Genomic DNA, 15,120 nt, shown 5'->3' with positions numbered 1-15,120 from the left:
CCTTCCACCTAACCCGCTCTCCCCTCCCTCCTCCCGTCCCCTCTTCTCTCCTTTACATCAACTGGCCCCTTTTGTACTTGAGTTTTGTTCACCCTCCCTTAGGATGTAAGCTCATTTGAGCAAAGCCCTCTTCCCTCCTTTGTCCTTACCTACTCTTCTGCTCCGTCTTTTCTGCATTAGCCTGCCTGGAGCTTCTGAATTGTTGGTATTTTTGTTTACTGCTCAGTAATGTTTTACCCTGTACTGTCTATCGTCTGTGCATTGAACGGCGCTGCGGAACTCTTGTGGCGCCTAACAAATAAAGGATAATAATAATAATAATTTTGGCCCCACCCTTTAAGCAAATGTCACTATTCGGCCAATTTCAACAGGGAGCAGAGCCGCGATGACGGTATAGTAGCGTCACTAAGCCCCGCCCCAACCCACTTTACAAATGGCTCAATCCAGGAGGTTGCCCTGCTCTCCAGGAGACTCCCAGAAATTCAGGAGTCTCCTGAACTTTCCGGGAAAGTAGGCAACTATACTCTTTCGCCATGCCCAGAAGTGTATGAAATCTCATTTAATTTCAGATGCCTGTACCACAATCGTGTTCATAGGCATTTAGGAGCAGATCTGAAGTATCAAAGCAATGCAAAGACGCTATAAATAACGAACAAATAAACAAAAAATATGTGGACATAGCCTAAATCTCACGGGCCATACTCATTAGTCTGATAGTCTCACAAAGAAACTTCCTTTGCTGTTTCAGTGCATCTGTAGATGCCAGATTAAAAAAAAAACACCTGTGCTCAAATCAAGATAAAACCTTATTATCATACCCAGTGGTCGAAGTGGGGGTATGATAATAATATGGGGTATATCATTCCGCCACTTGTTCGAATACAGTGGTATGTCATACCGCCACTTGTTAACTTGGGACATAGATAATACCACTAAATTCTATGCAGTTTCCATTCTTAACCCCATCCAATAACCTGTACATTTTCAATTTAGGTATGTGAAGTTCTCCTTTTCTCCCGCAGATGGCGCTGGTAGATTCAGAAATGTCCCCGTACGTGGAATATTCTGCAGACACTGAAGAGTTCCCAGAGGTAAAACACTTTCTCTAATTATGTTATATTTTCATTCATGAATTGAACACATTTTGTAGCTGATATGCTTTTAAATACAGGTTGAATTACAAAGGTTCACAATGTGTTTTATTGTTGTCTAATAATCTACTAACAATTACAAAACACACAGGTTATCAACTCATTTATCCCCTTATGACTGTAAATATTTCCTATGTACTCCCCCGTCTGCACTAAAGTAACACTCAAGTGAGTATATGTTTACCAAGAACCATCTAGCATTTGTGAATATTTAATTAGTCCCCCTCTTCTACCCTTCACTCTGTATATTATGTAAGCTGTTACTCTGAGTTCTGTTAACCAGGCTGACATACCCTTGGTCCTGTTTAAGGTACCCCTGGGGTACACATACTACAGCGGTAGAAGTGATGACCTAGCGGTACACTGTTATATAGGAGTTATGTTCTGATTAGGTTTGTTAGCTGGGTAAGGATAAATGTAGATTTAAATGGTGAATTTATGGACATTGTTTCTTTAATTGGATACAAGTTACAAGGCAGAGTTGTTTATTGATAAAAGTTGGTTCTAGCCCTGTGAATGTTTTAAAGCTTTGATTGGCTACAGATTGGTCTATCCCCATACATATTCTAATCCTCTGATTGGCTGGAGGTTGGGCTATACCAGTGAATGGTCTAATAATCTGGTTACAGGTTGGCCAATCCCTGTTAATGGTCTCAATGCTTTGATTGGCTACAGGTTCGGCTATCCCAGTGAATGTTCTAATGCTCTGATTGGCTACAGGTTGGTCTATGCGCCTGAATTTTTTAATCCTCTTGCTACAGATTGGGACTATGCCAGTGAATGGTCTAATACTCTGATTGGTTACAGGTTGGTCTATCTGTAAGTGCTCTCATGCTGTGATTAGCGACATGTTGGTCTATCCCTGTGAATGGTCTAATTTTCTAATTGACTGCAGGTTGGTATATCCCCCTGAAGTCCTAATGCTCTGATTGGCTACAGGTTGGTCTATCCCCCTGAAGTCCTAATGCTCTGATTGGCTACGGGTTGGTCTATCCCCATGAATTCCTAATGCTCTGATTGGCTACAGGTTGGTCTATCCCCGTGAGGTCCTAATGCTCTGATTGGCTGCAGGTTGGTCTGTCCCCCTGAAGTCCTAATGCTCTGATTGGCTGCAGGTTGGTCTATCCCTGTGTATGGTCTAATTCTCTATTTGGTCAAAGGTTGGGCTAGCCAGTGGAATGTATTAATGCTCTGATTGGCTGCAGGTTGTCATAGTCCTGAGAATGATCTAATGCTCCAATTGGCTACAGTTTGGTCTAACCCTGAATATACTTTAAATAGTTACAATTTGTCCTCTCTCAATTTCTATTTTATAGATCACATTTTCTTGATTGATTAAGAGGTCAGTAAAAGAGATTTCCCCTAACACCAGGCTACATAACACACAAATGTTTTTTATGACTCTCTGGTCGTTGTGGGACTCTTACATTGGTTACATTCTTACACACGTGCTGAGACTGTGATTCTTTATAGATCATTTTCAGTAACAAAATTTATTAACCCGAGCCGGACTTACAGCTTAGTATACAGCTTAGTATACACCTCATTCATGTTGTCTGTTGTTACTATGACTGTACACGGATCATTCTGTTCAGATGACCTTATTTTCTCTGCATATTTGCTACTGTGAGAGATAGTAGTCAATTTACCGGCTCGTTTAAGGTGAAATAAACTATATATCCCGGGGGTCAATTTATTGTAAAATTGTAATATGTCCCTTTTGGCTTTGCCAAAGAATTAATTTGAACAATCCGTCTTACAGACACGTATCCCCATGAATGTACTAATGCTTTAACCCGCACGAAGAATTCCTAGTAACATATATAGGATTTTTAACTATGATTAATTGAACTATAATCATTGATACAAATGTGTGCTTTAAAAAAAAGAAATTAATTTATATATGTAATGTACAACAGTCTATTTTTAATGTATAATGTACATACACAATGCGTTTATATAGTCTTTTTTATTTGCATACACGTTTTGTGCAATCTATTGGCGTACATGTAGTTTTTGGTACAAAGACGATGCCGTGACAGTCTTCACTCTCAGTTGGCACTTACACCTGCCCGTTGGCTGGTGCAATTGATACGGCTAAAATATGCTTAGGTACAGGATACCCAGGACTTGCAGTTTCTGCATGGAAATGCCCACAGCACGCCATTACCGTACATGGTCTTCCTTCCCACCATGCAATGGCATTCATTGGCGTAAGTCTCGTTCCGACGCATGCGCAGAGTGAATCCATGAGAGATGCGGCTCGCAAATGGATGGATATAAATCAAACCCTATAGAAAAGCATTCTGGTGATGTCTAGGGGCCTGAGTCATTAAGGGACGTATCTCTGTTTTTTGTGCGTATGGTACGCAATTCCCTTCTGCGCGTGCCCAGAACGAGGACACTCGCCCATCAACGAAAGCAAGTCTGCTGTGCATGGCAACGCAAACGACAGTTACGACGGCCTACGATTTCGGGGCGTGAACATGGGCAGGGAATGTGCCCGTACTGGATGCACAATGTGGGCGTGCCAAGCTGAAGCGAATGCAGCCAGGTCGGAATGAAGCTCTGCGCTTGTGAAAGTTACTGTTTTTATGCTGTATCTCTTGCACCAGTTGAGGGTCTAGTCTAAGTCCTGGGTCAGTAGCGTATACAGCTATAACATGTGTCTGCCATCAGGAGCAACTGTAATAATGTATTTTATGTACAGTAGACATTAAGGACAGCCTAATAAATGTTTTTTGTTTTTTTTTTCTAGACAGTTTCCATTTCTAATCATAAATGACTATATTATTGACAGGTAACATGAATTGATTAATATTTTTTCTCTGTGTGTTCTTTTGAGCTTTCATATTCCACATAAGTATCGTTCGCATCCTGCAGTCTCTGGTCTAGTACAGCAGAGTGAACCTACACCCATAGTCAATACCCCACGTTTCTTGAGATCTGTTCCTAGCTGACTTTGGGAGTACGCAGAGCCGACTTACGAACCGTTGCGAACAAGTGCACGATGCGCTCAGCATGCTGCCTTAATGACTCAGGCCCTAGGTCTCTCCATAAACAGGTTATAAGCTAAAAAAAATAAAATATACATAAGTTTGATTGAAGTGGTCGTAGTTATCATTTAACCAGTGGGAGTCGTTCTGCAGCAGAAGATGTGTTTAGCAAAACAACAATGCCCAACCCTTTAAAATAAGTAGTATCTTAGTGTAACGGCTCTGTAAGCATTATGTTTCCACGGTGCCTGCAATGTTCATGACCACAATGAACAAGATACTCCTGACAGCGCAGGTGATGCTATGGTCTGTGCACAAAGCCTCCGCTGCAGCATCCCAGACTATTTTTACTATCTTAAGGACAGATGGGGTGAGCGAGGAGAGAAGGTGGGCGGTGAAGAACTTAGAAAAATAAACTAAAATAGTTGCCAGTGGGTTTAGTATAGACAAGGTTAAGGCACAGCAAGTAACCTCATTACTTCCCGCTATTCTCGCACACATTCCGCTTCTGAAAAGAACACATCACTTTAAGTATCTCTGGGAACTCAATGTTCTGGTCTATTTCCGTGACTTGCACAAAGTCTCTTGCATTTCAGTGTGACATGAATTGGCCATTGGCAAAGGTAAGGCATGAAACTAGACATTAATTCTCCAGGTGAGACATCAGGGGCTATTTATCTCAGTCCAAAAACTCCAATTAGTCAAGTCGGTGATAAAAGAATTCTTATGGCTCTCCTAATTTGTGCTGCAGTAACTATTTGTGCTACACAGACAGCTGGAATTGTAGAAAACTAGACCTTTCATTCTAAGACCTGATGGTATGAACAGGTGCAGAATTTGCTGCACTTTGGATATATTTACAGGGTGATCTAAGAAATCCTTTTACAGGTTTTTATAGTCTCGGACATTCTTAAAGGAGTTTTCTTTAACTTAAATCAATTTAATATATTGCCTTGTACACACTCATCTGAAACTTTTATAAATACATTAAGGGGAGTGGGATCTACTAAAGGTCGATTTGCAAATTTAGTGCTAAAATTTTTTTTTACTGATTTACATTTTGGCAATCACCAAAACTATTTAAAGGCAAATCTACCTCTAAAGAACAAGGAATAACTTCTGGCTGTGGAAATCACTGAACTAGTTTGCTAGTTAAAACTTTTTATGCAGATACAGAGTATTACCCATTCATTCATTTCAATGGGAAATTCATTTCAATGTTGTTTTTTTTTAATGCAGCAGATATGCTGGAAACTGCATTAAATGAAGAGGCCATTGAAATGAATGGGACAGCTCGCCACCATATCCGCTCCAATTACTAACCCAGGGCGGGGTGTCCCCATCTCTTAGTGAGGTTGTCCTGAACAGAGCCAGAGCCTCAATGGAAGTTAAAATGGGATGCAAAAAGAGCTCTCCTCAAGAACACAACATTGGAATTCCTGGAGTGGCTAGTTTGCCTTCCCAGTAAAACCAGCATAATGGAGCTGGGTCCCTGTTCTGCTGTTTTTGACTCAACCTTTCTCCCCCCTAAAAAGAAACTAGCTCTGAAAAATACATCAAAAGTGTGCATTAGAAAGTTAGAGCACTCACAAGGCACCTGGCAATGAATGATACATTTTTGATCCAACAATAACAAAATAAGCAGAATTTGCTTAGGTTTTCCAAGGGGGGGAATTAATTGCAAATATTTGGAAATACCTCCATTTTGGAAACTCCTGTAAAGGTTTCTGTCTCTGTGTGATGGAACAGATCTGTAAAATAGAATGCTTTAAAATTGCAAATGGAATTTGGTTTGCCTGTACCGCCGAATGTTATATACATTGATAATTAAATCTATGAATCTTCTAATGTTACCCTCCGTTGTGATTATAGAGACACCGTGCAGGTCACTTTGAACATGTCGCCCATATGAAAATGTTTGACAGCAAGTCCCCAAAATTTCGAATTCCAGTCAAGATCAGTTTTGTGAACCTGCTAGATGAAGAACCAGATTCTCCAGGTAAAAAAAACAACAACTTTTATGTAACTTCCTCTCGCTGGTGATTAGGAACATCTAATAAGTCTAAATGTTTCATTTTATTAGAAGTTGTCTGAAAAGCTTTTTGCTTTTTTATATTATAGTATTATGCTATTTATATTAATCATATTGTTCTATTATGTAGCTACTAACGCTACTTGGATTCATATAGATATATACTTATTGTTAAAGTTTAAAGTCCCAAAAATACGGTTGTTCTGTGGTTAGACAGATCAGCTAGGTTTTCTGTAGCCCAAGTAGAGTGCTCAACGGATGACATCGCGCACACAGAGATTGTAGATGGTGATCAGATTTTACCCGATTGCTTGATTAAAATCAATTGAAAATTTGCCCAGTTGACTTCCCCATGTGTGACTGGAATTGTTGGTATCCAGAATTTTGTCAATTTTCTGTTTTACATTTTGTTTTATTCTTTTGTTTTAATTTTGACTTCACTATAAATGTACAGGAGATATCCAGCTCAACTCCGTTGTTTCAATACTTGACTGTTTACCATTCTCTCAGGAGGATTTTCTATCCGACCACTCTCAGAGGAATTATGTTACTGACGAGTGAGCAGTTATTAACGTGGCAGGGCCTAGTTACACCCGAATAAGCGGCTGTATAAGGGCAACCAGCCCTATTGCCATCTATAACTGCAGTAAATAGCGGAACTGAAGATCCTAAATGTGGGCGTTCAGTTCCACTACGCATGAGCGAGCCGACAAATAAAAGCGCACGTAGGCGGAAAAATCTGAAGCAGTGCGCTGTGGAAATATCACATCAAAAGTCCACCCTCCTACCACTTTACTAGCATCCCTTACATTAAATTAAACTTTTCCTCATTTATGGGTTGAGCTAATCACAGGGGTAAGGGGACATCAAGAAGCAGTTTTTGCACAGTTTTTTTTTTAAAATGGCTGTGAGCCCCTCTGCAAGGGGAGGAACGTCCATAAAAATGTGCCTTTTCTAGCACTTTATCTTGCAAAGAATTGCAGATTAAATAATTTTTTTGCACTAGTCTGCAAAACTAGACACACCTAGCACAGGATCACTCACTAGGTAACCCAGGATCCTGTCTATAACCCAGTGGGAATTCAGGGGCCCAGATTGCCTTAACACTTTTACATGGGAATTTTTTTTGGGGCAAACTGAGGGGCAAGAAGGGGTGTCAAGACCTGTATCTTACCTAGAGCCTAAAGGGGTTCTACCCTCTGTTTTGTACTTCGTTGGACCCAAACCCATAGGCAAACCGATGGGGGGGGGGGGTTTCTTAGTGTCTGGAAACCCCCTCCAAACCTGGGGCACTGTAAAATTAAAGTGGCTGGACCCTGCCCCCACTTCATATGGCTCTGTTTGAAAAGGGAGCCGTGTGCACCTAACAGTAGTGCATGCAGCATTGCCCATGTATATTATGGTGATAGGAAGAGTTGGAGAGCAGCCAAGCACTGTCTAAAATTATAGCCACACCCCCATGCATGCTTGTCACGCCCACTGGCGGTGTGGTGTGGAAACTCCCCCTCTACAAATCCTGCGTTTGCCCCTGTAACCAGTCTCTATGTTAAGGAAAACTATTGGCTAGAAAGACCAGATCTGTTGGAAATTAAAAACAAATGCTCTTGAGATATTATTGATTTGTATTGTCAAAGAACTGAACGTAAACAGTCAGAAAATATCATTTATGTTTGATAAAGGTTCTCTGGTTCCCAGTCACCGACGAGCGAGCCCACAAAACAAAAGCATAAATCACGGTGTTTCTTTAGTGATAGATGACAGGCCTTTATGGAAGTATTTCTTTGTTAGCTATCCCTGGGTGTGATCATTGCGCATGTGGTAGTGGCGGATTTCACATGTCGTGGTGTCAGCTGATGCGACAGGAAAACTAGTGATTGCTTTTATTCCAGCGGTTAGGATTGCCAGCCGCATTAGGTGCAGACAATAGTAACTAGAGCTACGTTTCAATTTTCAATAAGATTTGGTGAAGTTTCGGTGAACGTTTTTTATATCTCTTGCAACTGTTTATTTGTTAAAAAATGCCTAATTTTTTTAAGAATGTTTACCAAGACAATGCTTTGATGTAATAATAAAACAGCCTAAAAGGAAGCAATGATTCTCTTACTTGTTAAAACTAGCGGGTTATCTACTCTTCGCACTAGTTTTCCAAATAAATCATTTTCAATTGCTACTTTGTGTACAATGTATTTGTTTATATGATATCAGTGCTTCCATGTAGACAGGGTTATGGGTTGTTCCGGTCCGGGTCAGGATGTAGAGGCTTTTCTTGATCTTTGCTCTCAAGCAGGCGACTTATAACTGTTCACATGAGCAGAATGGCAGCCATTTTGTTAGCTGACCCATCGTTGTCTACTTTCCCAGAGTGTGCAGGGCAGCCGGCTAAGCTCCTGGACTGAGGAGTGGTCACATGACTGCAAAGTAGGTGGGGCTCAGCAGTGAAGATGCAAATCATATTTTTATAGCCCTTGCCCCACCCACTTGATGAAGTTAATGGCTTTATGAAGCCACACCCACCTCTTCATTCTATACCCAATGTCCACATCTCCCCGGGCCAGATATAAGAAGCTGGCAAGTATGAACAATATTCACTGCCAAGATTCCCAATGTTAGTGGAACAGTCCTGATTTTTAGTGATCGATAGAAGTGTGACTATGCCCGAAATGGGTGTGGATAGGGTGGACCGAGCAATGTTTTGATTGGCCCCCTTCTAGTGTTTCCTTCTTTTGCAAATGAGAACGTTGGCAGTCATGGTGTCATCACTCAAGCATAAGGCATGAAGTTGCCATACTTTGTTACTTCCTGCTGGGAGTAGTTATGTGAATCTGTAGCCCATGCCTGCTCTGAATGTGGGAGATGTCTTACACATTCACTATGGGGAGAAAAAAACCCCCACTCCATTCCACTTCCTAACAACTGTTAGTACAGGCACATGACTGGAATACCAATGCAGGAATCGTACCATTCATCTGCGAGCGCAGCTTTGTACAAATGTAAAACAATCCAAAATGAGAAATGTTTTATTGTCAACAGACGATTAGAGGGAAAAGTGAAAACAAAACATTCTGTCTGTGCGTTGCTGCCAGACAAAAGCGAGTGGGTTGAATCGCAGCCGTTTATCACAAACTCTCTAACATGGGAGTCGAGTTAATCATGCAAAATCAGAAGACTTGTTGCAAAACACAATTAAACGGACACTCATTGTACAGAGCTAGTCTTATTTTAGATAAGGTATTCTTAAATATTACAATACATAGGATTAAAATTCCTATATGCATAATAAATAATGTCATGTATCTGGTCTGGTCTTACAGTGCCTTTGAGGTCAATGCTGCACACTCGCTAGATGAAAAGACGCACTTCAATCATACCGGCCAATCAGCAATTAGCTTTAATGTGTATAGTCAAGTTAGACAATTCAAGTAGATGTTATGGGGCACATACTAAGTGAATGATCGGGATCAATGCTTGTAGCCTATTCAGCGGTCGCCCTGCAAAATCGGTAGCGACTGGTATCTAATTAATGGTAAATAAACACACATACACACACACACACACACACACACACACACACACACACACACACACACACACTGGCTTTGAAAGGACTTTTATTTAAATATAAACTCCATCAATCCATTGTTTTAATCAGCTACGTCCAAGGGAAATCTTCTCCTTAAATTAATCCATAGGTTGATCAAAGGTGTCATTCAAAAGGAAATAACATAGAAAATCACAAGTCTTGTCAGGCACCGTCTCCGCACTGACACTTGGTGCAGGAGACCAGGGCCGGATTTACCGCTAGGCAACCAAGGTACCTGCCTAGGGCCTGGCGGCTCTCGGGGGGCCAAACAGGGGGGGACAGGAGCACCCGACCCCCCTCCCCGACTCACGGGGGTGCCGCGAGTCAGGGGAGGGGGGAGGGTCGGGTGCCGCGAGTCGGGGGAGGGGCCACACGGGGCTAGTGGGGTGGCTGGTCTCCTCCCTCTCCGTCACATGGGACGTGCACCACATGACAGGTGCCGTCCCATGTGAGAAGGGGATGAAGACTCCACAGCTCCTAGATGGAAAAAGGTAAGTTGGGGGAGGGGTATGGTAGTATATTAATAGTGTGTGTATTATGTGTGTGTGAGGGGCCACTGCGTGCGTGTATTATGTGTGTGTGAGGGGCCACTGTGTGCGTGTATTATGTGTGTGTGAGGGGCCACTGCGTGTGTGTATTATGTGAGTGTGTGTGTGTGTGAGGGGCCACTGTGTGTGTGAAGGGGGGGGGGGGCCCAAACCGATATCTTGCCTAGGGCCCCATGAGGTGTAAATCCGGCTCTGCAGGAGACGGACGCCTGCACCTTCTCGGCAGACACGTCCCGTTGCCTAGCAGCAGCTCCTAGTTCCCTGCACACGATGCTATCTCTGCTCACCTGTCGGCGGTCAGTGTGTCTTACCACCAAATCTCCATCACCCAATCAGGATGCACCTTATGGTTTATAGAGCACCCTCTGACATGTTGGGTGCCAGAGTATTGGTTCACTCCTGCTCCTGCGCTTGCTGAACTTCTGATCCAGTGTTCTTCGGTTCTGAATTAGCTTCCTGTTATTATTCTCCTGTGTTTCGTTTTGATACCTCGCTGCTCGGCTGGTTTGACTATTTGGCTTGACCGGACCTCTCTGGAACCTCCCTGTGTACCGCACCGCTCGGTTGGCTCTGACCTGGACTGCCTGACTACGCCTGTCTACTACTGTCGCTACAACGGTGAATGTCTTGGAGAACCGCGACCTGCGTACCCTCTGCAGCTAAGCCCAAACTCCCTTACGGGGGTCCCTGGTGAATACCGGGGGTACATTAGACTCCGCTCCTCCCTGTTCAGTTGCGCTAATACCGGTTAGCGGCCATCTCTGAAATTCTGTGACAAGGGTCGAACGGAACTGCTCCTTTCAGAGCCCCCCCCACTAAATGTCATAACTGAACGGACCTACCGATGTGTAGGTTTGTGTGGCATCACATATGGAACATTTTTTCAGCTATAAGTGTGCATCTACAGTACATCGTAGTACAATAGTACAGCATGAGTTTCATCATCATCATCATCATTTATTTATATAGCGCCAGCATATTCCGTAGCGCTTTACAATTGGGGACAAACATAGTAAACTGATGTTCTGTGTATGATGCATTTAAATGTTCTTACAAGAAACATGCATCTGCTGGGGCAATATTGGGGGCCACAAATGATTTTAGGGGCCAAATGTATCACGCCAGTTGCACAATGCTTGCATGGCAAGCATAACTTAGGGGCTTGTAGGCATTGTGGGGCTCTTGAGGCTGGAGGTTGGAAGTATTTTGCCACCGCGCATGTTCTTACCCCATGTGCAACAAGTGCATTCACTGTTGGCTGTTCTTTTTTAGACTTATTGATTCCCATCTAATACAGCTGCTAAAACTCCCTGTCTTGTGCACCAAAAAATAAATAAAAAATAGCTAAACCTGGGAGGCCCCATCTTTGCTGCAAACTTAATTTCTTGCCATTACCTCTAAAATACATTTATTGTTTATCTTGAATCCAACGTTCTTTTTTTTTTTTTTTAAGCTCAAACCCTTCCTGCTAACTCCTCCCTAACATAGCTGATTAACTCCAGCAATTAGGAACAAGACTTAAATGATCTTCGCCTTAAATAATTGTCTCAGCACGGCTGCATCGACTCATCCTGCTATAAGGAGCGGGGTTAATTGGAAGACAATAATTAAATAATAGTTTGAAATTTTTGTTCGCAAAAAATTAATTAGGAGGCAACATGATATTTTCTTCAAAATCGCTGTCTTCAGATCTTCCTCAGTGGGGGGAAATTGTTTGCTTCTGCTTAAAAGCTTCTTATTGGGCTATTCGACCAGCCAGGATTTTCCGAGAAACATAATTAACAGCTTGTGTCCCTCTGACATACAGGTGACTGCTTACTGACTGGGTGTTAAATCCAAATTATTCCTGTGTCAATTATAGGAAATAACGCTGTCTAATTTGAGTATGAGGGATGCACAGTGATGCCGGAAATGTGAGGTTTGATGTTTCCAGGCAATGTCATTTGTTTGCCAATCTTGACTTATTAAAATAAATATCTGCTTGCAAATAAGTGCTTATCTGAAATGTATTATACCCCCCCAATTCATATACTTTGCAATCTGTCTGGACGGAAATGTAACATGTAGACTCCCATTGACCAATCATCATCATCATCACTTATTTATTTAGCGCCACTAATTCCGCAGCGCTGTACAGAGAACTCATTCACATCAGTCCCTGCCCCATTGGAACTTACAGTCTAAATTCCCTAACACACACACACACACACACACAGACAGACTAGGGTCAATTTTGATAGCAGCCAATTAACCTACCAGTATGTTTTTGGAGTGTGGGAGGACACCGGAGCACCCAGAGGAAACCCACATAAACACGGGGAGAACATACAAACTCCACACAGATAAGGCCATGGTCGGGAATTGAACTTAGGACCCCTTTGCTAGTGCTAACCACTGAGCCACCGTGCTGCCCGTAGATTGTAAACTTGCGAGCAGGGCCCTCTTACCTCTATGTATCACCCAGTATTGTTTATTACTGTGTTTGACCCCAATTGTAAAATGCTATGGAACTTGCTGGCGCTATATAAATAAATGATGATGATGATGACTTAGGGTGAGACGTACGTACGTGCTCCCACTGCCAATGGTGGGAAAGTGAACATAGGTAACTGCATCTAATCAGATCTTTTTACCACTTACGCCTGAAGAGGCGTCAACGGCGGAGGGAAGAGGTCTGCTAACCAGGCAATCTACATTAAGGACGTGTTTGAGCAATTGCCTACGGATTAAGCCTGGGACGTTGTTGCAGATACTGGCAATAAAGTGGTTTTATTTGCAGGTGTTCAGGGGCAGATGTAAGTAGCGGATTATGATGATGAGGATGACGCAAACTAGCAAACGCTTGTAATTAGAAGGCAAAATACAAAGTACATTCCTCATTTTATTGGATCGCTCTTTAGCGCCATTTCCATCCTATTATTGCATTCTGTCAATGTATTTTTTTTGCATGAGACCCTTGGTGGGGAGGGCTGCAATTTGAGAGTTTTGCGCCTGGCATCCCAGATTTCTTTGTGTTGCGCTTGTAATTAGAGGTTTGCGAATGATTCGCAGTCGCTTATTGAGACTTTAGTCGTCATATTGCTATTGGTTAGAATTTGCTGGGTACCTCGCGTAGTGGTTCATGCCGTATTAGACAGGTTATTCAAGTTTAAATGACTCTGGCAACAGTTGCGTTAGTAACATATAAAATAAAAGGTTTTTTGTACATGTCCACAAGTTGAACGTTGGCGTCTGAGCGGTGCATCTGCTACTCATTCAGATCCGGACGCATCTAAAAATGCGCAGCGTTCATACCCAAGTTATGCACTGTCTGGCTGCTTGTGCAGTAACCCTGTTATGTTTGGTTACTCTGGGCAGCCGGCATCTGTTATCTTTAGGGATGTCTGACCTGCCCCTTCCCAATTCCTAATTCTTTCTGTACTATCGTCTCAGGCTTTACTCAAAAACTAGCTGGTCCAATAGGAGCCAGTGTCAAAACTACGACCAATGCACTTGTGTCCAGGATCCACGGAAGTTTCGTGTCCATCCTTTTTGGCACTGCACCCCGATCCTTCACCCCTGCTTCTTACCTTAGAGGAGGTGGGGCTGCATTATAGCTCAGCAGCAGACTCCCATTGAATGTCACTCATTCAGTGTTTTAGGAATCCCCGAAACCTTGTGACCTTTGGTGACCAGCTAGGTTCGCCAAATGATAATGTCGGCCCAGCTTGCGCCTGGGTGATGTGACTTGATCCCAGGGAATCAATAAGCTCCATGCTCATGAATATTATAAATCTCCCAGCACCCCAGCTTCAATATTGGGATATTTTAGGCCACGTCTCCAATCGGCACAGGACATTATTATTATTATTATCGTTTATTTGTTAGGCGCCACAAGGTTTCCGCAGTGCCGTACACGACACAAACAGTAGACTATACAGGGTAAAACAATACAGAACAGTAAACACAAAGTACCAGAACTTCAGAAACTCCAGGCAGGCAAATATTGTAAAGACGGAGCGGAAGAACAGGTGTGGAGGCAGGAGGGGAGAGGGGCTCTGCTCATACGAGCTTACATCCTAAGGGAGGGTAAACAAAATCAGGCAGAAGAGGGAGCCAGTGAAGCAAGGGGGAGAGAAAAGGGGGCCGGGAGAAAGGGGAGAGAAAAGGAGCCAGGGGAGAAACAGAAGAGGTGGGAGGTTAAGTGCCCTTATATGGGCAACAGCGAACTGTAGACTGAATTCTATCAGATGATAACATAATGTATCATGCCCAATATTCCAAACCACCTTGACTTTTAAGATGACTAATGCCTCAAATAATTATTAAATGCATCATAACGGAGATGCTGATGGCCAGTGGCGATTATTATTCTTATTCAGAATGTATGTCAAATTCAGCAAAATGACATGATCGGCACAAAGCTGTATAGAGGGAGCCCATCAGGACCAGTTGATTACAGTCCATGTCCTCACGGTAATGTAACTGCTGTTCCGTGATTAGACATCGCCCCGACAAGAGGAACAGAATGTACAACTTTTTGTGTTGTGAAAAGAAGAGCATCTGGGTGACTCGTATAGACAATTACGGCTGAAATTGCATTTAAAAATATCCTTAATTCAAGGCTACAATGGAAGAGCATTAACTCAGCAACTAGGTCGTGACTTTAAAAGCCGCTCGTCGTGTATTTCTGCCCAGTCTTTTCAGCTAGTTTACTATGTAACCTCTCAAGCAGGATATGATTCATTAATGAGAACAGAGCTTTGTGAATGTGGCTTTTTATCCACGTTCGACCTCATCTGTAATTACCGCCTCCACTGCAGTTAATTTCTTC

General features: G+C 42.6%; 1 protein-coding gene across 2 annotated transcripts in view; it reads left to right on the top strand.

Moving 5' to 3' along the window:
- LOC142153169 (uncharacterized) overlaps positions 1-15,120 on the top strand; it is a 33,349-nt gene that overhangs the window by 6,024 nt on the left and 12,205 nt on the right. Inside the window, exons 1-3 of one of the 2 annotated variants that reach the window (XM_075210498.1) lie at positions 1,046-1,091; positions 3,910-3,951; positions 6,020-6,146. In XM_075210498.1, coding sequence (XP_075066599.1) covers positions 6,056-6,146 — 91 coding nt within the window. In that variant the 5' untranslated portion in view covers positions 1,046-1,091; positions 3,910-3,951; positions 6,020-6,055. Of the gene's footprint in view, positions 1-1,022; positions 1,092-3,909; positions 3,952-6,019; positions 6,147-15,120 lie in introns of those variants that run through there. The other variant, XM_075210497.1, reaches the window with a different exon arrangement.

This window comes from Mixophyes fleayi, chromosome 4 (genome assembly GCF_038048845.1).
Source record: "Mixophyes fleayi isolate aMixFle1 chromosome 4, aMixFle1.hap1, whole genome shotgun sequence".
Lineage (NCBI taxonomy): Eukaryota > Metazoa > Chordata > Amphibia > Anura > Limnodynastidae > Mixophyes > Mixophyes fleayi.
Note: the sequence above shows the minus strand (reverse complement) of the source record. Positions and strands in the feature narration are given on the sequence as shown.